At 34.2% G+C, this 24,673-nt stretch overlaps 1 protein-coding gene across 4 annotated transcripts; it reads right to left on the reverse strand.

Moving 5' to 3' along the window:
* Positions 1-145: 145 nt before the first annotated feature.
* On the reverse strand, positions 146-23,536 carry LOC114186178 (inositol hexakisphosphate and diphosphoinositol-pentakisphosphate kinase VIP2-like). Of its 4 annotated transcripts, none has more exons than XM_028074206.1 (30): positions 23,138-23,536; positions 22,915-22,974; positions 22,460-22,506; positions 21,263-21,346; positions 18,807-18,870; positions 17,526-17,679; positions 16,908-16,978; positions 16,073-16,177; positions 15,862-15,954; positions 14,476-14,550; positions 13,158-13,243; positions 12,368-12,574; positions 12,191-12,290; positions 12,018-12,088; positions 11,628-11,706; positions 9,819-9,977; positions 9,632-9,674; positions 9,007-9,089; positions 8,758-8,820; positions 8,593-8,667; positions 7,327-7,452; positions 6,865-7,106; positions 6,284-6,328; positions 5,392-5,458; positions 4,750-4,821; positions 4,070-4,323; positions 3,936-3,993; positions 3,008-3,175; positions 1,462-1,536; positions 146-1,121 (listed from the first exon to the last, which is right to left on the reverse strand). In XM_028074206.1, exons 1-30 carry the CDS (start codon positions 23,213-23,215, stop codon positions 864-866), a joined length of 3,162 nt encoding a protein of 1,053 aa, XP_027930007.1. In that variant the 5' UTR covers positions 23,216-23,536; the 3' UTR covers positions 146-863. The 4 variants fall into 4 exon arrangements, with proteins under 4 accessions (XP_027930007.1, XP_027930006.1, XP_027930008.1 ...); XM_028074205.1 differs by having other exon boundaries at positions 23,120-23,536; XM_028074207.1 differs by lacking the exon at positions 23,138-23,536 and having other exon boundaries at positions 17,526-17,647.
* Between the last annotated feature and the right edge of the window lie 1,137 nt (positions 23,537-24,673).

A 24,673-nucleotide genomic window follows, 5' to 3' on the forward strand; every position in this document is an offset into this window, starting at 1 on the left:
GTGAAGATGGTTGGCAAGGTTCAATGATTTTCTATTACAATTAATAGATTAGAATGAAGTTGGGACAAGCCATAAACAACCAAAGAAAATTGAGTCTTACAGGGGTAAGGGTACGTGCGGCAGAACTAAATTTTCAAAATTGATGTCACTTAAGAGCGTACTTACTACTTACTGATTATCATTTACCATTGAATAGCAATAAGACCATGAACTACGTTTGATACTAAATTTCGTCAGGGTCTCGCAGACAAGTCAATCCGAAGATTGAAACCAAAACTATCATCAAACCCATAAAATATAGACACATGATACGATGATTCAACCCAAAGTAGTTAATCACGACAATAAACGGTGCCCACGGCTTAGACCAAGAAAGATGGTACCACTGAACATTGACTATAGTAGCATTGCATCGCGTTTTGACGGAGCAGGCAACAGAATTTGAAATTGCAGTAGCTATTGCGTTGAAGCAATTACTTTGATTCGGGGAAATTTTGCCAACTACCTCTCAGCAGCCGAAATGTTATCCGATCCGAGCAAGCCTGTCTTGTTACCAGCCTTTCCAATTCTCTAGTGTCTGTTCTCATTTATAAGGTCTTTGCTCATCACCCGTTTTCACACATCGTATTCGTTCCCGTAATCCTGTTAGTTTTTGGACAAAAGCAAAACAGAAGGAGCTGGGCAAGAGTCTAATTTAACTAATAAAGCTGTTTTTTACAACTTTCAACATTTTTTTGGCTGGAAGAGGTTTGCTTCAAAAAAATTTCCAAAAGAGCCCCCAAAGCTCGCTTTGGTTGTGTCAGAATTTTCCCATGTACAATAAGAAACATAGAAGTAGAGGCGAAAAGTACTGAACAAGTTAACTATTTCCCATTAGAATGGGCATGCTTATGGAAAGGCCAAAGGTTTACTAGACGCTCAAGTACGCTCTTTGAGAAATAGCCAGAGAATCCTGCAGGGGTTGCTGGTGGAGGGAAGTCTTCTGCAGGCATTGCAAATGGACGAATCATCATCTCCATTTTTTCCAATGTGAGATAGGACCCTACTTCTTGTAGCCTTTCAGGACCCATAATAGGCAGTGTGTGCTCCTGATGCAACGAAGATGCCTCGCTATCATTTTTCTGCAAATAATACAACAAACATAAATAAGCTAATGAAGAAATTCAACACTTAAAATCAGTCAGCATATATTCCTCTCAAAAGAAAAGTTGTCAAGGAGAGAACTTTTATCATGCCAATAAATGTAATTTAAACGAAATGAGTGACGTAAAAACTGACGCCTCATACGGCTGTGTTATGTGCAGCTGCGAGGGACAATGATGCCATCAGATGGATTAACGATTTCCGAAGCTTGAAACCAGTTGCACCATTTGTATAATAATGTCCAGTGGAATTGAATTGAATTTCACTTTCAAACCATACACCAGATACAGCAAACACTATAAATTAAATATCATTTACCTCCAACGGGGATAAATCAGCCCCACGGCTAAAGGTCAACTCTATGCGGAACCTTTTTGGATCTTCTAAATCTACCTGCCATTTGCAAACCAAAATTAAAATCAATATAACACAGATACAACAGAAACTACACATCACATAACTCCAGATAATTATACCCCTCCAAAATAATGAAAGTATCACACTGTTCTACGAGGTAGCTCTCTTTCTCTGTTCTCATAGACTAAAGCTGCCTCTTAGTTAACCCAGTTAGTTGCAACTGTGGTTAGTTTTCACAACTGTTACTACAGCTGGCATAGTTAGGGTATCTAGGATTCTGAACAGCCTTGCCAAAGGCAGTTTCATATGCCAGGAATGGATTCTTCATGATGTTCTATTTGTGGGCTCTTTCCTAGTCCTAGTTATATTTCACTACTATACCACTCAAAAAGGTGGAGTCCACCGCAACTGAACGGCATTGTTCAACTAAAGAGGATAAGGGCCGCTTGATTACCTTACCCTTAAGTAGGGATGGGAAAATTGATGAATCCAATGATACATTCATTAATCCATTTAAAATATAATTTGTCTAGATCCATTTGACAAAAATCAAATCCATTGCTTGACAATTTTTTCACAGATGAATATTCAATCCATCCATAAAAGTAATATATTTTAAAATATTAAAAATATATTTTTAAAACAATTTTCAAAAGATAAATTTCTAGGAAGTAAATATTAAGAAAGATTTAATTATTAATACATTGGATTTTGGAAAATAATGATCATTAACCATCCATAAAGTTATCCGGAAGGATTTGATCAGATCAACTTTATTTTTTTAATATTTTACGATGGATGAATTAAATGAATTTACAGGTGGATGGATGACAGATAAATAGATTCTTTTGTCGCCCATACCTTATGGTAGATGTGTAAAAGCCAAGCAGCCATCAACCCAAGTCACTAAAAGACTTAAAATAACTATCACCAACATATCACTCACACCACTGTGTACACCTTCACTACGCCATGTGGCTTGCCCTGGCCTCAATAGCCTTCCCTCCTAATGAACTCTATCTTATACCCGAAAAATATTGAAGGACCAAAATAATATTGAGCATTCAAGAACCATATTTAATTCTATCTATTATTAATTTTTTTATTTGATTTGGTCTCTCTTATCAAGTCTTTCAATTTTAACAACAATGTGGTCTTTTCAAGGTTCAATCAAGTCTCTTAATTTTAAAGAATACGACGGAGTTTTACAAATTGTAACTACATAGTGGTTATACATTGTATTATGTTTAAATTAAAAGTGCCTATTTATTAACTAATGATTTTACTACTAATTGAATAGCAAATAGTCACATTTTTATGTTTTTAAAAAGTCGAGAGCTTGATTGAACCTTTTATTAATAACGGGTCCGAATTGAATAAAATGGTAATTAAGTCTTTTTTCTATCAACACCACATCGAAAATGCCAACTAGCGGTAAACGACTGGATATTGCAGACGTGCAGTAACAAATCAGAAATATTGCTTGGGGAAGGTCAAAATAACCTACCTCCGTGTTTTCAAACATCCTCAGCACAATGTAGCTCATATAGTCCAGCTCCTTTGTTCTATAAAGGCGCTGTAGAGCGTTATAGCAAACGAGGCTCTCTTCTTCTAAAAGAGATTCATCCAAATTACAATAACGAAGAACATTCATCAGAGAATGGATATGTGATTCCTGTAAACATAAATAACAGTTAAAAACAAAAATACGGAAATAAAACGAAGATAAATTGATTCTAATGCCGAAACTTTTGAACCTGAGTTTGCACCTATTTAGAAATTATAGGATTTTATACCTGTTTGTTCGAACATAATTTCACAGTTAAACGACAGCTTTGAATGTTTTATTTGAAGGAAGGGGGGAGTGAGATCGGTGTCTAACTTTAAGTGAACAAAACTCTACTAGAGCCTATAATCTCCTTTCACATTACTCAAATTTGAGAATAAAGACCTCGATAAAGACCGAGCTACATGCCAAAGGACTTTATTATTCTTGTTATACTACATCATGAACAAAACATCATTAATCAAAAAGATTCCTTCCAAGAAACTTTATTCAAATCCCCTTAACAAGAGTGTCTTGCATGTCTGTCCAACATGTTTGGCTATCTTGCATGCCACCCACTAGAACCCAACAATTGGCTACAATATATGTTTTTTTTTCTACATCTATTTGTCATTTTTTTAGTTAAGCAGGTTGCTGAACCAGATTGATGTAAAGTCCACCAAAACACAAGATGAAAAGGACCCAAATCTCCAGCACTAATCCCCAGCCAATATAATGACAAGATTTTGTGGATAATAAACCACTTAAAATTTCTAAAAAAGAATAGCCAATGAGTAACCTATCTGTGATTGAAACCAGTTTGTGAAACACTGTAGCTAGTGAGTGAGGCGGGGGATTTGGGGGGGTGCTTAATTGGGAAAGGACTCACCGATGTGAAGTATAGGCGTGTTCGCACATGACGTTCAGGTGTCTTTACATTTGCATACCTGGTGGTGGACAATCAAAATAGTATTAGAATGCGAGTAAAAAATGAACAACATAAAACAAAGACAACGCATTTACTTTGGATCCAAACGGTATTTGGTCTCCTTATCATCGTCATCATCTTGATCCATTGATATATCACTTAAAGTGATGGATTTCCTTATTTCATCATTCTTATTTGGATGTTTTGACTTGGCCTCGGTATCTTCCTTTTCATTTTTCACGGAGGATGAATCATGGTCTTGGTTACTCTTTAACTCAGCAACACTAATGGCTTCCTCTCGAGTGTTTCTCAAATCAATTAAAATTTTACCCAACAACCGACGTGCAATCTGAATCAAATTAATACAAACAAATAAAACAAAGTAATAACATTTCGCATTATTTACTTGCTACTAAGTGTTTCTGGCAAGGAATAAAAATTTTGTTTTCATTTTACCTTAACCTTCCCTTATAGTCATGCAATCAGTTTTATGTACCAAATTGAAAATTTAAAAGTAATATTAAAGTTAAATTAATCTGTATGGCCTTGAATTATTGGAAATATTTAAATGTACTATAAATATTTATACTAGGATCCGTAACTTATAAATCCTTTTTGATTAGCTCTTTGGCAAAATAATAAATAGGATTCCATTAAGTAAACAGAAGTTAATTTTTTTTAAATAATTCGTGGACCAACTAGATAGTTAGACTAGCAACCTGGTCTCTAAACTATTCCAAAATTTTCATATAGATTCCATATACCAAGACTTTACCTTTGAGCCAATCTTTAGCTTCTGCTTCGGGTTTATTCCATATTCATTAGGAATTACACCATCAGCAAGTGCCTGCAAATAACAAGGTATAGCAATAAAGGACCTATCATCGTTGTTCAAGGTGATGATGCAGAGGAATATTGCATGAGGGTATGTTGTTTCTGAAGCAGAATACTTGACTCTTCTGGTTTCTTAAGATCCAATTTTTTTTTTTAAATGGTAAAGCAAAAAAACCATTCAAAATTTAACAAAAAGGTTTGCTGAGTAAAAGGTGCTTAGGCTTGGCAGTAAGTTTTTCTATCAACAAGGATAAATACAATAACAAACATGAACAATAATCTTATCCCACTAGATGATGTTTACTACAAGGACACAATTATAAAGGCAACAAATTACATATTAATCAAAATTGAAAACTATATAAAAAAGTGCAGACGGAGTATTTTGATGAAATAATATAACCAATGCTACCAGTATGGAATTATGCTCAACCCCAAGAAGTACGGAAACACTAATAATAGTTAGCCATCAAAAGTTATATCTCAGAAGATCTAGTGGATAAAAATCCAGGCTAGTTAGCCAGGCTTATACAGGTTTAAGCTGGTTCAATTTGAGCACAAATTTCCCTAATAGAACTCATACCTGGGCAACCTTAAAAAGCTTATCCAGTCCCTCTAGATTAAGATGCGCATTATGTAAAAGATCATATCTGTAATAAGAAAGTAAATGTTAACTTCTCAAACATAAGGAATAAAAGAAGCTACATAATTTAAACGAAACTGCCAATTTTTTCTTCATAATGATAAAGTTGCAGATTATACACAGATATATTGAAGAGTACTATGTGTTTGGCTGTTACTAGCTCAACATAGAAATTTCCATCAATCAATTGAGGTTGTAGTGGGTTTCCAAAAGTTCAATGCCTAGTCAATAGTTTCAACTTTAATACCTACATAGACACCTCACACACTAAACTGGATGGAGGGACATTGGAAAATGTTGGAGATCTCATATCTCTATTGGTATGACCAAATTATAGTATATAAGTAAATGTAAACATCAAGCCAATTTTAAAAGGTTAAATTACCCATTAAGTCCATTTTCTAAGATAGTATCAGAACCTAATTGAACATATCATGACACCCGTTATCGGGTCCCTATTAGACCACCAATAGATATTTATTTCTATGCTCAAGTGTCTAGTCACTGGCTTGCGAGGGGATATAATGGAGTCTAACATTGACTAGAAGTGTAACCAAATTATAAATATAAATGAGCGAAAACTTCACCTTGCAATAAAAAGGAAACTCAATTGTTAACATTACAAGATCATCCCCTTGAAATCTACAAACAAGCTTCTAGAAATTCTCAAACTGACAATTGTGCTAATAACTCATTGCAATTTCATTCATAGAATGAAAAATTTCTCGCAAGGTATCTAATATATCTCTACTGTTAAAGTACTCCACAAATATTGTAGTTCTGGAAAGGTCCTACAACGTCATCATAAAAACCTAAGGAAATAAAAGCTTACTTGCATGAATCGTATACATCAGGAATTTGAGTGATGTCAAAGCGCCTACGAAAGTAAAACATCGTCAGTGTATCAGCCAAAACAATAAGCAACTTTAGAACTCATCAGAGTTTTGTGAACACTGTTGTCACAGAAAAAACGAAATTCGAAAAGGCTAGAGAAAAATGAAAATCATTCTAATTAAGGAAAGTTAAATATTCTTACAAGTTACAAACAAAACAATTATTTTAGTTCTCAAGAGGCTGCAAATTACAACGAAAAAAAGTAAAGCATATCACAATGGCCAGAAAAGAAAAAAAAAATTGGATGAAATGATTTAATAGTAAGTTCATCTACAAATCAAGGAAAGATACAAAAGTAGTGCCCATGTACAAACTACCAGGGTTTAATAAGTTTCGACTTCATTAATAATTAGATTTAAAAAATTCAAACGAGGAATCCTATTATTATGGATATTGCATGTAACTAAACCTTTTATCATGTGTCGCTAGCAGTTGAAGTATCATTTAGTCTACTCATACATAGAACGAAATACAATAAAATCAAACCAGATTAAACAAAAGCTAAACGTAAATGCTTACGCTTTGCGTTCATTATACAGATCCCGTTCAAGCTTTTTCCATCGAGCATACATTAAAAGAAACCCTTCACTACCACAAGGTAATCCAGCAGCTATACGGTCAACATCAATATTTGTTTTTCCAAGTGCTTTTGCTTGATCATAAGGAGGAATTACATCATATAGGCTCGTTTCTGCAAGATTCTCATCTTCATCCGTGGCAAGTAGTCTAACTTGTTCAGTAACCTTCTTAATCAAGCTTACCTATTCAGTACATAAGAAAAAAAGTTGAGAAACAAAACAGTTTTAGTACCATTTCACACAAACATTTCATGTTTAACATTAGTGAAAAACTATTGGAGGAATAACTATCCTATCGAGAGTAATGAACTCAAATTTATACCAAGCACGTTTCCATTCGATAGATAGTAAGATGGTAAGAATATAAACAACAACGCTTTATTATATCTAAAGAAAACATTACCAACTTGGGAAGCAATTCTGACGCATTAGGTGGCAGTCCAGCACCATCAACCATCCAAGAAAATTCAGCTGATCCATTGCTAGGGATTGTCTTTGAACTGGATGTTATGATTTCATTTAGCCGAGCCTGCATAATATTCAACCATGGCAATAATAAGTTGGAAAGCACAGCAGCGGTCCTGTATTACTTTCTAAACCTTACTTGATATGCATGAGTTGTAAATACAAAATCATTAGATACCACTGTCCAATGGTTCAGGAATTCAATTCTTTTTGCCCTCGACTCTCCACACAAAATTGAAGTTATGCACGAGATCAAGATCAAGTGAGTCTATGCCTTACCCATGCTTTAGTCTCAAAATCTAGTATGGTGAGCATCTAAGCAATATATAAAATTATTCATCTCCTAATAGCTCAAGATTTGAGAATATTTTGAAATAAATGAAATGAGAATAGGAAGGGGTCGTTTCAATTCCTATTAACATTAAGGTAATTGGAAAGGAAATGAGCCTTTCTACAATTATAGGAATAGGGGTTCGATCGCAAAGGTGCTAGAACTCCCATTCAATTTAATAAAAATATACAGGTAAAAAAATGGATCAACCCTTCTACTGTATAACACAAAATAGAAAACAAGGATGTGGGTCAACAAAGAAACGTCAGGATACAAAATGCTTGTATTTGAGAAGAGATTGTTGCAGCAATGATTGAGGAAAAGAAAACAGAAAATATATTAAGATGGTTTAGAGTTTGGATATGTGAAGAAGGGCTCAAGGCATCCATGAGAGATGTATATTATATGATTTCTAATCCTACGAATAGAAGAGGGAGGCCAAGACCGGAGAAAGTGGTCGCAGCGGGACTTTCGGTAAATAACATTGCAGAAACTTCGGTTTTTAATTGAGCCAAATGGTTCTTGTAATCTATATACCTGATAGCCTTACCAAGTGGGAAAGGTTTTGTTGTAGTAGAATGTGTTGGAATGCATTTGTTATACAAAATGTTGCTAGCATTACTCACAACCCAAAAGTTTAACCTCTTAGACAAAAGCACGTGAATGGTTTTCATCTCTAATAACTCTACAAGAAAAAAGGGCCCTTGGATGAGGGGGTATGTAAGAAATAAAACAATTCTCAGCCATCATCTAACAGCTTAAGCCTTTAGGAAAATTGGTCTTTGACGTTGAACAAATTTTCAAGTTTTCATCATTACTGTAATGCCTATAACGTACAACAAGAACACATAAATCAACGTATACACTGCAAACCTTAGCTTCTTCCATTTCAATACTGGCATTGTCAAGCCCGTCCAACATGGAGGAGTCCTTACTAACAAGTGAAACCTAAAATTACGATTATTTTAGTCAAACATATCCAACACATAAAATAGATCATAAAATAACTGTTACAAAAATTTAAAAAAACAAACAAACCAGGATTGGTGTTAGCTGCCCTTCAAGGTCAAGAAGACCTTTCGCAAAAGCAGCTGCAGACATCTGTTAACACGGACCAATATAAAATGGTTCATAAATAACGCATTTTTTACAGATTATGCCAGTTAGCAACATAATCTCATCATTAAACAAAAATAATTAAACAACAAGGGGAGTACTAGCTTCCAGAACCAATCAGGAAGTTAAGGCCTCCTTTTGGTTGCACGAAGTAAGTGAGACAGCCCATACCTGTACACGACCCTCATCAGAGCTGTATATCTTAAGATCATGACGGTATGTGCTATGGAGGCGAAGCAGCCCTGTACCTTCTCCTGCAGCATTTAAGAGTCTCGTGTATTAGACATGTATCAGATATACGTGAAACAAATTGAAGGATCGGTGCTTCATACTACCCCTCAAGTCTGTGAATACATATCATCATTCCCAAATTACAACAAGTTCCTGAGATACTGTTTCCGGAAGCTCCTTGGTGAACAAGTCCACCAATTAAAGCCCCCAGGATCAGGTTCTGTGACTATAAGATCAAAGAATGCTTTTACATTGGGTAGATACATATTGTAATGAAGCCAAAAATATACAATCCATCAGTATCAAATCTATAAAAAGCAAGTATGCACCGACCCATTGGTATTTTTATATCTCTTTCAGCACACAATTAGGCAACCACCATTCCTACTTGAAAGAAGAGTTTCAAATAGTATACACATAAAAAAATAGAAAATCAGTGATACTATTTCTGCAGTTACTTCCAGAAAAAAAAAATAAAAATTCAGCTCTAGTATGCCTCAGTGCCGTTTAGTTTAAACTTCAGAACTTCAGAATGCATTGCTGACAAAAAAATTATTCAAGTTACCTGGATACATGTTATTCCGGAAATATCTTCCTAGTTCTTCAGCCTACAAAGGAAAAAACAAAATTAACACAACTGCAAAGAAGATTATAAATACAAATCTCACATTTACTATCAAGTCTCGACAACAGCAATACAATCAAACTCAAACTGAGCAGAAACATTCTCTGATGTGTTTATCAATCTGAACCTGCTTTCTGCCAGCATGTGTAAGAACACCCCCGTATTTAAGAACCATTAGAGCTTCAACAGGCCGTTCCTCTTCTCCTTCCCCACTGCTTTTGGCCACTTTGATCCACTTTAGTGGCTTTAGTTGAACCTTTCTATATATGCCAGAGAAATGCCCACCCTGACATTGAATAAAAGAAAACAAAAGTACACTGAACATTTCAAGACCTTTTTATTAAAATTATGAAAATAAAAAATCAAAGATGTTGTTATTCAAGCTTTAAAAGTCATGTGTGTAAGGGTATTGTCTTCCTCTTTTGCAAGAAACATGGGTAGCACATCACAACTAAAAGACAAGTTTCTGTATGTGTAACACAGTACCTGTGCTCTTTTATCTCAATAAAAACACAGAAAGAACACCAAAATCCTTTCACACAAGTGAGGCTAGCTATGATAAAAACTGCCATTATGTTCTATAAGAAAACTACCATTCCTTTATAATGGTTCACTTTTTTCTTGGTCTTTCTTAACCTCTATCAGTTTATCATTTATTGTTCATCTGATCAACCATTCTAAAGGCTTTTTAGTCGGTCTTCTTCACACATGACCAAATCATCAAGACAGTAATGCCACCAATCAAATATTTGCATATATCCAGATCTAGCAGGAACTGTGTCTTCAGTTTTCCTTTCTTTGCTTGTATATACAATCATGGTCTTAGCACAGCAAGGAAAATTGGATTTATACCACATACTAATTCATGAGTTAGTAGCACACAATCAACGTGATTGTATAAGTAGTGACAGGCTATTCTCTGTATCATTGTTATGTTACTGTTGTATGATAAGCTGAATCAGCATTGAGTCCGCACCATGTAATAGTTAGTCGCCATCTGTCATTCTTTTAGGACACCAAGAGTCTGTCATTGTATAATATGATCTTAACTATATAGCTAGCAGCTTAGGCAATCAGATTGCATTGCAAATATATTCATGACCATAACTCAAACAGCAATAATACAATTCATTTTTGTAGATTACAAAATCTGTCTTTAATGAATTCTTTACAGTGGAATATAGACTTTAGCTATGCAAGAAAATGCTGCTTTCTTTTTAATATAGACTTTTAAGAGATTTTGTTAAACCTCGCTGGTCCTTACACTGAATAGTTTTAGCGTTATGGAAAGTTCATTCATGACATGCTATAAGAGTCTCTTTGACAAAGTGGTCATGATTTTGATAAACTTTTGCCTCATTTTTCTAAATAAAAGCTAGGTGAGCATATGCATCATACTGCCTAGGGCGCATAAGAATAAGGTTTTGAAAGTTTGCCTTATGTTACCCTAAAAAATAAATGAATATTTTCCACAAACCCTGCAATAGGGGTTAAAATCTAATCATAGCAGCAATTCATGTTTTCCTTTTCTTGTCATGCATTCTTTTCTTTTATAAAAGGTAGGTATGGAAAAACATCATTATATATAGCGTACAGTCCCAATTAGGTTAGTACCCTATACTATATCAAACATTTGAAAAGTACCAAAATGATATGAAAGAAACAGAGAAAATGATTGCAAGATAGTGGGGAGACTAACCAAAACCCACTAAATTAACAAACCTATAAAAGTCAAAACCTATCCCTATAAAAGTCATAGCTAATGAAATCCAGAATGGAATTCCACCACCTATATTATTACATTGGTGACTAACACAATAGTTGGCAAGTTTGTGCGCACACAAATTTCCTACTCTACATATATGTGATATATGAAAAAAAAGGAGAAAAATATCTTTCAAGTCACTGACTTTATGATTTCAAGAAAATTAAATACCTCCTCTAGGACGGCTTTAACTTGACGGAGCTTTTCGGCGTGCTCGACTTCAGCCTCACTATCACTTTCTCGATCTGGTCTACATAGTATATACAGTTACAATTAGTTTAAAACCTTGCTTAAACACAAATAACAAATATACACTGATTAGAAAACCCGTGAAATTACCTGCCAACAACAATGGTAAAATGTGCAAATAGTAAACATGTGAACATAGAAAATTACAAATTTATTCTAATTCAATCAAAAGAAATTCAGAGAATAAAGCTCACTTTACCACACCAACCACACTTCCAAAATTTGATTAAACTTACATATCAAATTATTAAAATTGGGTTGCATGTGATGCAAATGTGAAATAAATATTGAATTGTGTGCATAGTGAAATACCTGGTACGAGGAACTAGCATGCGTGTGGCATCTAACAGATCTTGAAGTTGAACAGCACTTTTAAGTTTTGTCTGCAAACAAAAGATCATCAATCAAGTAAAAGAGCGAAACAAAATCAAGTGACTCAAATAAAAGTTGGCAAATATTACATTGGCACTAGAAATTCATATCACCTCAGCTCTAGGTCGACCTCCATTGTATTTCAACATTAGGTTCAGCAGTTTTTCCTCAGTAACTTTTAGCTTCACCTTCTGTTTGGGAGTTCTATCACCACTGCCAAAACCAAATAGTAAGTAGCAAAGAACCAGATGATTAACCAATTTAAGTTACAGAAAGGTGAAAGAACATACTGACGAATAACAGCAATCACACATCTTAGTTCTTCAGATTGTCCAAAAGTGCCAATAATACCACTACCCTGACGAGTGAGTCCCTCAGAAGGTTGGACTGGTTCATTTACTTTCCATGGTAAAGTTGGTGGAATTGCCGAAGAAAGATGAGGTGCTTTTGCATCTAAGAACATCTTCCGCAGCACACAAGCAGTATCATCATAATACCTTCAGAAGTTGCAAATGAGATATGGTGAAAATTTCAACTATAAAATAAATGTCAAGGGAAACAAGAAATGAGACATAAAATATAAAATATGAAGAAATTATTTCTTAAATAATTAGTAAAAGTTGTCATAGATGATGAGTGATATTTTCTTGTTTTTATATTCTGCAGTAAAAAAGATTCTTTCAAATTTCTAATCACTATTAATTCATTAACACGAACAAGATTAGTAAAAGTGCATTTTAGGCAGGTGTAGAGGTACTAATTGTGAAAAACATGTTATGGGATGGGCTAAGGTGATATGATTAAAAAATTCAGCATAGTATGCAGTATGCAAATTTGTAATCATCAAAGAAAGTCACAAGTTACCATTTATCGGAATATTTTTCAATTTGCAAACAGCAGGGATTAGTTTGTCATGTAAGCTTATGTTACAAATAGAAGGACCAGACAAAATAGACAATTCATAAATATCATAAAAAAAGAGTGGTAAATAAGATTTTCCGATTGCAGTTACTAGTGAACAACTACAATGTACTTTAACCCATATAACAAAGCCAAAATAATAAAATCACAAAATATTACTTGTGTGAGTTTTTAACAAAGCTCCATCCATTCACGTCACAAACATAGGAGCGCCCCTCACATCTCAAGAGATCAAACCCACAAACCTGCAAGCAATATTAGTGAACTATAGTAGGAGAACAAGAGAAGCAGACTCTAAAATATTTCTTTTCTTCAACAAGACAAACCCTTTTTAAAACCTCATCATCAATGAATGTCACTTGCATATGAACATGAGGCTGAACGCATCAAATGATTAAACTTCAACTAGCAGCCACTGATCAAGGCAATCAAAGACAGGGCTTTCTAATGCCTTGAGCCAATAGTTCCAAAATAGCATTTTCCTCACTCGACATATGACTTAATACTAGAAAACAAAATAGAAAAAGCTAGTTTCTAGTAGAATAAATTTACCATATAAATTACTACTCAGGCATAACATTTGCAGTAAATATAAAATACTAATTACAAAATCCCTAAGCTGCTGGCTGCTAAGAGTCCATAGGATAGACAAGTAATAATTATTTGAACATTCTTCTAATTATAACCCTTTTAACATCAAAGAAAGCAAGTTGCAGCCCAAGACTTTTGGGTTTTTAGAACTATAATTATCAACTAAAAGTCTGTTTTCTCTTAACCAGAAAGATATTCCAAAGGTGCTAAAGGTAAGAAACACACTAAAGAGACAGTTGCTCGGCCAACAAAAGGTACTGCGTGTTGCACGCACCTTGCCTCAGCACCTTGGTACCCCTTCCAGTACACAACCTCTTATCAAAATAGTATTAGCCACATAATCCCAAGACTTAAAGAATTTAAATGAAGTACAAAAATAAATAATTAATTTCCCTTAGGGGGGAAAGGTATTTCCAATTAAATATAGAGTAATGATAAAACAAAATCATTTACAAAATATTTAATGATAGAACTTGTTAAGGTGGTTACTTGTCCAAAAACGGATTTACATACTTCTAAAGTTACCAGTCAAACTTCTATAATAAGGAAAATAAACTACAAAAAGAAAGACTAAGCAACTCATAATGCATTTCAAGCACATGTATACAGGGGACAAAAGAAACAGAAATGCAACTATTGGCAGGATTCAATAGCAAGTCTAGCTCCCTAAACCCAAACATCAAAATTTGGATGGGTCCAACAACTCTAGGATTACTGATCAGTTCAGTTTAATGCAGATTAATCTATCTATGCAAACTAAGAGCCAGATAGCCGGTTTTAACAGATTTTCAGAAAACAGACACTCAAAATAAGCCATAGCCCGAAAAAAAAAAAGATCATCTTCAAATGACATGCAGTTTTGTGGTTGCCACATTCTTAAACATACCGCTTGCCTGAAAGCAATGCAAACTTCTCTTGCCATTTCCTTCTCAGCAGGAGTCAGTAGGACAGGATACCTAACCTGCCAAATGAAATTGTAGATATTTTTCAATAAGAAAAATTCAATTATTGTTGCACACCAACCAGCTACCCCCATCCTGCTTTTGAATGTTAAATATTTGTTTCTTCTCAAATCCATCCAAAATCTACAACTCAGACAAACATTGAATGTTCATGCAATTAAAGAAGGATTAACTAAAACCAACAAAAAGCAAACTATTTAAGCAACCAAAACGATACTCTTAGCTACTGTTTAGGAAAACTCTGATGTAAGGTAGTGGTGCAATGACAAATATGCAAGGGCAGACATTAGCAGAAAAGACCTGTGACAGAATACCCTACAAACAATACTCTAAGCTACCAACTCTACAACACGATTTATACAAGTGACTACTTAAAATATCCACAAGCATTAAGCAAATTAAAAATCAAATTATCTCAATTATTATACTTTAATTTAGGTTTAGAGGTTAATTGTGTTATTTAATATTATAATTTCACTCAGTTATTTAAGTAATTTTTCCATATTCTACACTAGTGACTGAGGAATATTATTTAGGCAGTGTTGGTGGTAAAGAAATGCTGGTGCAGCAGAGGTGTAATAAAAATGGTTGTCTAAGGGTACGGACACAAGTGATGTGGATAGTAAACGAACCCTTTTCCATTTAAGTTCCTAGAATGCAAGAAGACGCATCGGTTACATGAATATTTTAGTAAAAACATGGGATTGTTATTGCATTCCTAGGAATATAATAAACTACTGCAAGTTTCCAAAGCTTGATTCAAATATGAAAATGATCAAATATTTGATAGGAATAATAAAATATACCATGAACAGCCACCCAAAGTCTCTTCCATTTTTAGTTTAAAAAAGATTAAAAATATAACAAATTTCATTCAAATTTTATGAGTTACTAAAGTTCCTAGTAAAATTGAATATATAATTTACTTACTTTTAACTTGTATGTTTGACAACAGCAGCTTTAGACATGAAAATAACATTGGTTTAATACTTATTTGATAAAGAAGTTAACTTTACAGTGCACACACAAACAAACTCACATAAGCAATTATTGAAAGGACACTAGCTGATGTTATCAACGTTTTGTCTCCTAAAAAAAATGAAATTTTCCGTTGACCAACAATAAATACTCTATTACAATAAGAATAGCTGAAATGAATCCCTTTTAAGTAACAGAAATAGACACTAAATATTAGAAAAACAATGCATAATTGATGTTAAATACAAAGAATAAAATGGAACAAGTGTAGACAGTAAGAACTGAAACAGATATATGGGACAAGGGCCTATAATGTTTGACAGGCTTCTTACTTCCTTCCCATCAGGATTTCTCATCACAACACCATCAACAACGGGAGACTTCCTTGCCTCAGCATGAGCATATTCAGGGCCAACTGTATATACCTACAATCGTGTCAAAATGTTGAAAGCCATCTTCATGCGAAAAACTATGTAGAAACATCCCATTTGTTATGCAGAAACAATAAAACAAAAACAAGCAACGTGAACTTCGCAGCCAAACCTTCACATCTGTCCCTCCAGTTGGCATGAACTCCTCATAAATATAGGACCCTTCACGCCTCACTCTTCTTACTTCTGGATGGAACTCACTAGATCTGTTGCCCACCTAAGATCATTAAATACCCAAAGCAGACCAAATTACTTGATTATATTTAATCATAACACCAAAAGACAGAAATGATAACATCAATTATCCCAGAAGTTTTAGGACATGGCAAACTGATTTAACAGAAGGAATACAGATGAAATGGAATGTAAGTCATTTTAATACAATAATAGTTTTCTATGATAGAATGAATTAATTTCAAATGGAATTGAAATTGATCTAATGATATTTATAATAATAATAATGATGATGATGGTGATAAATAATAATAATAATAATAATAATAACATTGAAACAAGAACAACCTCATAAGCCACTTAAATACATATTATTGATTATCGAGCCTCATTCCAGTTTATTTCTATTTTACAACTTGTTTAAAAAAAAGTCACTGAAAAAATAACAAATGTTTTTTTTTGTCATGGACGCAGAGTTAATTGTCATTTGCTCTGGATGTACAATATACAAATTAAACTCTACTCAAGTTGCCCATGTAAATAATTTAGCAGTAGCATCCACCACTGCTTAAGTGGTTAAAGCAAATTAAATTTAACAAGAATAATAATTACAGTTTTTTTAAACTACGCAGGCTATAAGGAAAAAAGAAAATTAAAAAAGAACATGATCAAATAAGTGCTATCTTTAAAGACTTACTATGTGCTCTAAAATGTTACTGCAATAGAATACACCTGCCTAATTAGGGTGAGTGATATGTCAGCCTCAAGCTTACCTTCCTAAATAATTCCTTCATACCTCCACCTGCTGAACTGGGATAGTATATCATTATACTATGATTATCACCTTCACAAAAATAAAATAAAATACAGTAAGGGTTATACCACATCCATGAAAATATATGTCTAGTTAATTATATATCAAGTAAACAAGAAAATAAATGCAGAGGTATTCATGAGAACTAAAATCTTCATTACTTTTTACAAAAAATAAAAATAAAAATTAGTAATTATGCAACCAATACAGCATTCTGTATATAACCAAATAACAATAGCATAAGAGCATCTATGAGCGCTTAATTTCTATCACTTAAATATATGGCACAAAAGTATGTTAGATAACTTAACTCGGCAATACCCACTACCTGCAGAAGTTTCTCGGTAGATAAGTACCAGTATAGTATTTAGAGCCATACCACAGACATGTAATGCTAATGGCTTTCCAAAGAGTCATATATCATTCTTATGCTAAAGCAACCCAATGCAATGTCCATAAATCAGTTGTATTCCAGGCAGACTATTAGATCACACAACACATTGCTTTCAACCATGATAAGAAAGAAACATGGAATTGCAAAAACAGTGCCAGTCTTAAATACAAGAAATAGTCTCACCGTCAATAGGTTTCTCCACAAATGGCTTCCAAAAACGCATACCATGAACCTCAACAAAATCTTCTTCCTCAATGAAGTAATCCAACTGTTGGTATGGCACTTCTCTATTTACAAGGGCATATCTTGGAACAGGAATTTCAAACTTTTCAAGACGCTTGAACACCAAAATTGAACATTATTAAGACCATTACATGTGAGAAGAAATAACAAAAAGTATTTGGCTGTAATAGGCCAAACATTAGGACACCAACCATAGAAACAAATACAATATTTTTTGTCCAAAACTCTATATAAGTCCAGAGCATATGAATCGGTGGCCTCCCCAACCCGCAAAAGAAAAAAAAGAAACATTTGAAACTAACTGCAACTAGAATGTCGTTGCTAGGTAAGAATTTTCAGTAAAAGTAACAGACTTGCGGTCAACAGGAGCTAGTCATTTCCAAAATAAATGTTAAAGGTAGGGTTGACCAACATCAGTGACCAACTTCCTAAATGTACAATGCACAAGTCCATTTTACCTTGTGACTTCAAATGTTGCAAGGATTGGATTCCTATGTTTGGATTGGTGGAAAAGGATGGAATGGAGAGAAATGAAATATAATGGCATTATGTTCCATCATTTAGATCATTAAAATGAGGGTGGAATATGATGGAGACTGGTAGAATCCACTTCACTTTAGCTTCTCATTTCTCCCCACCCCCAATTTGGGAGGAATGAGATAAAATGGGAATTTTATTCCATCATAACATAAACAAACAATGGAATTGAGTTTTTTTTTTCCTGTTATTATATTATCCATTCAATTCCCTTTTATCCCATCCCTTTTGCAATCCAAACATAGCAAGTCAAAAAGGATCAAATAACATTTGACAAACAACCCAAGATTGTATCTCATATCATCTACTTCCTTGCATCCTTTTAAAAAGAATCGTTACAGTAAATAAATGAACAAAAGAGCAAACCATGTCCTAGTATATTTAACTTGTGCTTAATATGAGAACCAGATACCACTGCAATCAGCTTTCAGCAAGATATATATTACAAAGTCATCAAGGATTCAACAAAATTAAATTTTCTTCTTAAATGGAAATCGGAGATTAGCTTAATCTAAACAAAGTGAAATGACATGAAATCTGAAAACAAAGCAATTAGAATATGGCCAAAAGAAAGAAAAGACCCAAAAATAAAGCAATTAGAATATGGACAAAAGAAAGAAAAGACCCAAAAACAAAGCAATTAGAATATGGCCAAAAGAAAAAAAATACCCAACATCCTTTTACCTCATATACTTTTCTTCGATCATGAAGAAGGTGTTGCGGCTCCAGTTCATTTACTAGAAAGGGTCTAGATCACAGTGCACACATTTTAGATCAATAAGCAATCTCATCCAATAACTTAAAGTAAAGAAAACTATAACAAAAGAAGTAAACAACAGAACACAATTAAAACAAACACACTATGAAGAAATTATTCTTATGCAAGTACATATTTAAGTGAACATCACCATTGTCCTCGGGGAAGGGGGAATATAGAAAATGTTATTGAGTGATTTCCAAATTGTATCAATCCCACAGATTCTGCTTTATTTAGGCCAGAATTTATTAACTATGTGAAGAGGTTAACTTGTTATAATAGATTAACTCATCCTTTGTATTACCTATCTAAAACCTAGATGTAAATCATCATATCTTTCTTTCACTTTTTCTACCGATGTAAGAATCTATGTTGTTAAGAATTGGACTTTAACTTTAACTCTAACTCAAACTTACAAAACCAACTTGTAAGGTGAGGTTTGCACCCACTTATATACTATAAACTCATCTTATCTCTAGTCGATGTGGGACCTCGAACACACACCTCTAACGCGTATACATCTCAAGCATAGAACTAGACATTAATGGGTGATTCGATAGCGGTCCGATAGTGGGTGGCACAATAGGCCCATCAAACAACAAATCTTGCTAGGATAAGCTTTAACTCACGACTTTGATATCATGTTAAGAAGTGAACTTTAAGTCTAACTCAACCTTACAAAACCAATTTATAATGTGAGATTTGAAACTATTTGTATACTGTAAACTTGTCTTATTTCTAATTGATGTGGAATCTCCAACATATATAAATAAATGAATCAGCTAACAATTTTTAAAAGTTCTTGGACATTTTTTTCATATTTTCCAACCTCAAGTTAGTATCAAAGTGGGTTGATCCCGTTTTCTCATCATTGTGTGGTGCATTCACCACTAGCCATCACCATTGATCGCAACGCACCACCACCTTTAAGTTCTTGGGTTTGACCATTCAAGCGATGCAAAACCAAATACTTCTTGTTGTCTACAACTTCCAGTCAACATAGTTTTCACTATTAAAGACAGCTCCCCTTGTGACAAAGAACCCAACCAATCCCAAAAGCCAAATCCTTCCTAGGTGACGCCACGTGCAACCACATGCCACCTTCCAGCTACCAGAATGACTTGACACCACCACCATGTTGTCAGCATCTACTATACTTGCTCCAACCCACCTTCCTTCATCTCTAACTAGTTCATGCACAACCCTTGTGACGACCTTGTGGGGTTGTTAGTTTTTTTTTTCCTTATTTGAAATACCTAGTTCTCATCCTGTTCACTCCTTTTCTAAACTTAATGACAAAAATTACTTCTCTTTTTCTGCATTAATTGGGCGATGGTTTTTTGGCCAAGGCTTCCATGATCACTTGGAAGAAGGAACTAATAAAATACCATCCAATAAGGTTGAACATTGGAAAATAAATTTTTCAGCTTTGTGTCCTACTGTGTCAATTTGTGGAACCCAATATATTGATAACTCTTAGAGCATTTAAAACTTGTAACTCTTTTTGAAAGGCTAAGAATTTTGCTAATGATGTTTAGCACCTTTATGATTCTACTCATAAACTGGCATCTCTGAAACAAATAGATCATGACATGGCTTCCTTCATTGTCAAAGCCCAATAAAGATGATGAGGAATTGAAATTGAGGTTGATTCCTTGGAAGAGATTAAGAAGTTGGATAAGTTATACATGGCTATGATTCTTTGTGCCATGCACCAGATTTTGATCATGTATGGGACCAAATCGTGTTTCCTCCTATCATACACTTCATAAATTGCAAGACATCTAAAATTCACACTTCTCATAGCAAATCACACAAGCGAGAGGAGTAAATGGAAAGGAACAATGGGCCAGATATAAAATGCAGCAAATAGAGTAAAACACGCCAAACAAAAGTATAGGACTTTACTTTATGCAAGACCAAAGCATGAATAAATTTATCTCATAACAAATGTGCATCCAATGAGGCTCAACTGAAGAAAAAGGGACATTCTCTGCAACTAGCAGAAAATAGCATAAACTGTGCACTGTTATGATTTATAAAATAGTAGCCTCCTTATTCTTACCAAAAGCGTGAAAACATATCATTAGAAACATATCATCAGCATGGTTTGTTGTACCAAACTCCTTTTAAACCCTCATACCAAATTTGTTAGATTGATTTGCTATAGAATGTGAATGTCAAGAAGCTAGCATATAATTATTCTCATATTACATCAGCATTTTCCCATCCTAGGTGTAATTGACCTAGGCTCCAATAATATTTCCAGAACACCTTATAATAGCACCATCCAATATTTGATAATAATAGACTACTGCGGCTTTGATTATTTATATAATTTGTGCCATACAGGTCAAATATAGTCAGTAATAAACAAGCTTACTTTCTTAAAGCAGAATATGCTTCAGCTTTTTCGAGAGGGTATCCAGAGGAATGAAAAGCTATCAAACAATCGCAAACTGGCCAGCTGAAATAATAGCATAATATACAAATTTAGTATGCCAACACAGAAATTCTAAACACTTAAAATGTTGACACCAAGAAATATTTGAGCCATAACTTAAAAGTCTCAGATGCAAATATTATTCATGGAACATACTAGAAAATAAAAGGCAAAAACATTTTGATTCCTTGTTTGGATGTATCGTCATAGCAAAACAATGCACGGTGAGGGAATAAAGTGTTCTCTAGGAACAAATATGTTAAAAGCCCACTCTCTAACAAACTTTTTTAGACAGATTCTCTCTCATTGGTTGAAATTTATTAGAAATCACAAAAAGAGGGGTGGGACTCACCTCTTACTTATTGATTGTTTCTCCAGATTTTATAGTTTTCAATATATTTCATGCAGTAAAAGAGAGCGCATCCAAAAGAGTATGTCAAAGAATATGCTCGTGTTGCCAAATATACATATGCAAATCTCTCTACTAAACATCCAGAACAAAGTATTCTCGACAGCATTACCATTTTCTTATTTTCGGTACAGCCAGACATACAATTAAAGACTCTTTCCGATCAGCTAAAGGTCTACCATCGATGGCAAATTAAAAAACCAGAAAAAAAAAAATCCTTCAATTTGGAATTTGAACTTCTGCTCACGTGACATTTAGATAATTATTTTTCTTAAAACAACCAAAACTTCATGCCAATGTGCAAGTAAAATGTCCTCAAACTTGACGATAACTAATTCTCGTCCCCTGATAGAGCTTCAGAGCAAATTAAAAACCATAAAAAAAAATCCTTCAATTTGGAATTTGAACTTCTGCTCACGTGACATTTAGATAATTCTTTTTCTTAAGACAATCAAAACTTCATGACAATGTGCAAGTAAAATGTCCTCAAAACTTGACAATAACTAATTCTCGTCTCCTGATAGAGCTTCAGAACTAAAAACTTGACATGTCATATCTTTTTGATCCACTGGTCAATGAAAAGAACTAAAAACAAAAGTTATTTTAAAACAGTATGTAGGTACTTAATCAAACAGATACTAGCTTATTAAAAATACGACAATAAATAGACCAACGTACAGTTCTTCAAAATGTAGAATCAAACAAGTTCCAACCGATGTGAACTATACCTCTCAATTGGTTCCTCAAGAATGACCTTGTCCCCAAAATATACGACCTGAATATATTACAACATACAGGTGAGAGTGGACCATCTGTGTTACTATACAACAAAAATATAATAGAAAAATATGAAAAAATTAATAGTTGTGTTTTTCATAGGTAGATAGAGCAATTTATATAATATTATTTTTCTCTCTTTTAACTCTTTCCATCATATCATCAATTACATCTCTCGTGCTTCTCTCTCCTCTTTCTCTCTCTATTGAAAAAATAGCATTTCTCAAAATCAATGAGAAATGAAAAAAAAAAAATAGCATCAACTACATAATTTTATAATATATAGTATTATTAAAAAAGAAACAATACGAACAGTGGTATCATCAGTAGATTCATGAACAGGTAAAGTCTAAATTAATCACGCGACAACCAGAACGTCTGAACAAAATAGTGAACATTCACCTACCTCGAATTCACCAAATGCTTGCAACCTCTGGAGAATCTGCTCCATAGGCGCCGAGAAAACCTGCATCCAAAACAGAGCAACTAAATCAAAAACATTCACGAAAACTCGTTGCCAGTCTCCCTCATTTCACGAAGAAAGCAAAACCAGCACGCAAACACAGGATCCACTTTCAAAATAATAATAAATAACAAATTAGAGAAAGAACCTCGTAGCCACATTTCACCTTCTTTTCCATGACGCAGACTCCAATAGCTATCTTCTTCGCCGCCAAAACAACCTCCTCGTCCATCTCCTCCGCCATCGCGAAAACAAAAGCTCTTCGAAGACGAAACTCGAAGCTCGAAGCGATCGACGCCTGTTCGCGAACGCAAGGAGAAGTGACGAGCACGGAACTTGGAAGACGAAGGTCCAAGCGGTACGAGAGAGAAATGTGGAGCAGAAAAATCTCAAGAATGCCGAAACGAAGCAGAGAAAGCAAGAGAAGAAAAATGACGGAAACTTAGGCAGCCGACTTGGATTTGTATTTATAGTGGAAAGAAAGCGAAAAAAGGAGTCGCTTGGCTAGTACAGTAGCACGCAACTCACGAGTCCTCACGGGGTAAATCTGAGAAAAGAAAAGATAGAAGACGAGAGTAGTTAGCTGAATCCCTCTCTCAGCCACTTTAATGCGTCATTTCATTTTCTCAAGGAAAAAAAATTCTACCTCTTTCATAATCATTTAATAAAATTAATACTCTATTTTTGTATCAAAAAAATTATTCACTCTTCTCAATAACACTGCCTCCCTGTATTATTTTTTCTTGTCCTATTTGAAAAAACTTGTGTTTAAGAGAAAAAATTGAAAATGAAAAATATAATTTAATTTTGTCATGAATTAAATTCCGTTTTTAAGTTTTTATAAGTTCTCTTATCTACGGTACACAACTACATTCTATGAAATAAAGAAAAAATTGGTAGTAATTAATTTGAATGAAATGTATATTGAAAGGATGTGAATTATTGAAAGAGCAATTTAGAAATTAAAAAAAATGATGGATTGGTAAAATAGAAGAAAAGGTGGTGCATGCGTGCGTGGATTGATGTGGAAACTGTTGGAGGGATTGTGGGATATGCAGCGGAAAGTGAGGTGGTAAACTTTTGGGTGAGGTGAGAGAGAGGGGTGAGAAAAGAGCCTGGAAGAAGAATGGGATACTGTGTATCTATTTGTTGGTGAATTCTATTTTTTCAGTGCGAAGGATCCAAGTGGAACCTAACTTTTGGTTGCTGCGTAGCTGCTTTCTGTGTCACTGTCTCAACGTGACACCGCGATAACATGTTATGAGGTTTTCGGGTAACCTTGGAGGCCTGAAAAAATTGGGCATTCGGATAATTATTGGACAAGTGGAATCCAAAATGTTGGCCACCTAATGGAACATGACTTGAGGTCCCCCACATGCACCCCCAACCATCATTCATTCATGTTTCGCTCTTGTTTCTTTTCATTTTTTCACCTAAGATTCACTTTTTAAGACTAATTGGAAACCTTTGCTTCCATTATTTTATTCAGGTTTTGGTAAACCATCCCTGACGCATTTTGTCAAGTGAGATTTAGAAATTATAAATTAAGCAAGTTTGTTTGTTTCTTGCTTAACTCTTTTGTTTTTAAGTTATGGATACCATTCACGAGAAAGCAAGTATCACAGAATATAGTAAGCCCACTGTATTTGATTAACCTTTCTTCATTAAATATATTTAAATTGAAACATATGAGGTTAGGTTC

The sequence above is a fragment of the Vigna unguiculata genome, chromosome 5 (assembly GCF_004118075.2).
Source record: "Vigna unguiculata cultivar IT97K-499-35 chromosome 5, ASM411807v1, whole genome shotgun sequence".
In the NCBI taxonomy this organism is placed as follows: domain Eukaryota; kingdom Viridiplantae; phylum Streptophyta; class Magnoliopsida; order Fabales; family Fabaceae; genus Vigna; species Vigna unguiculata.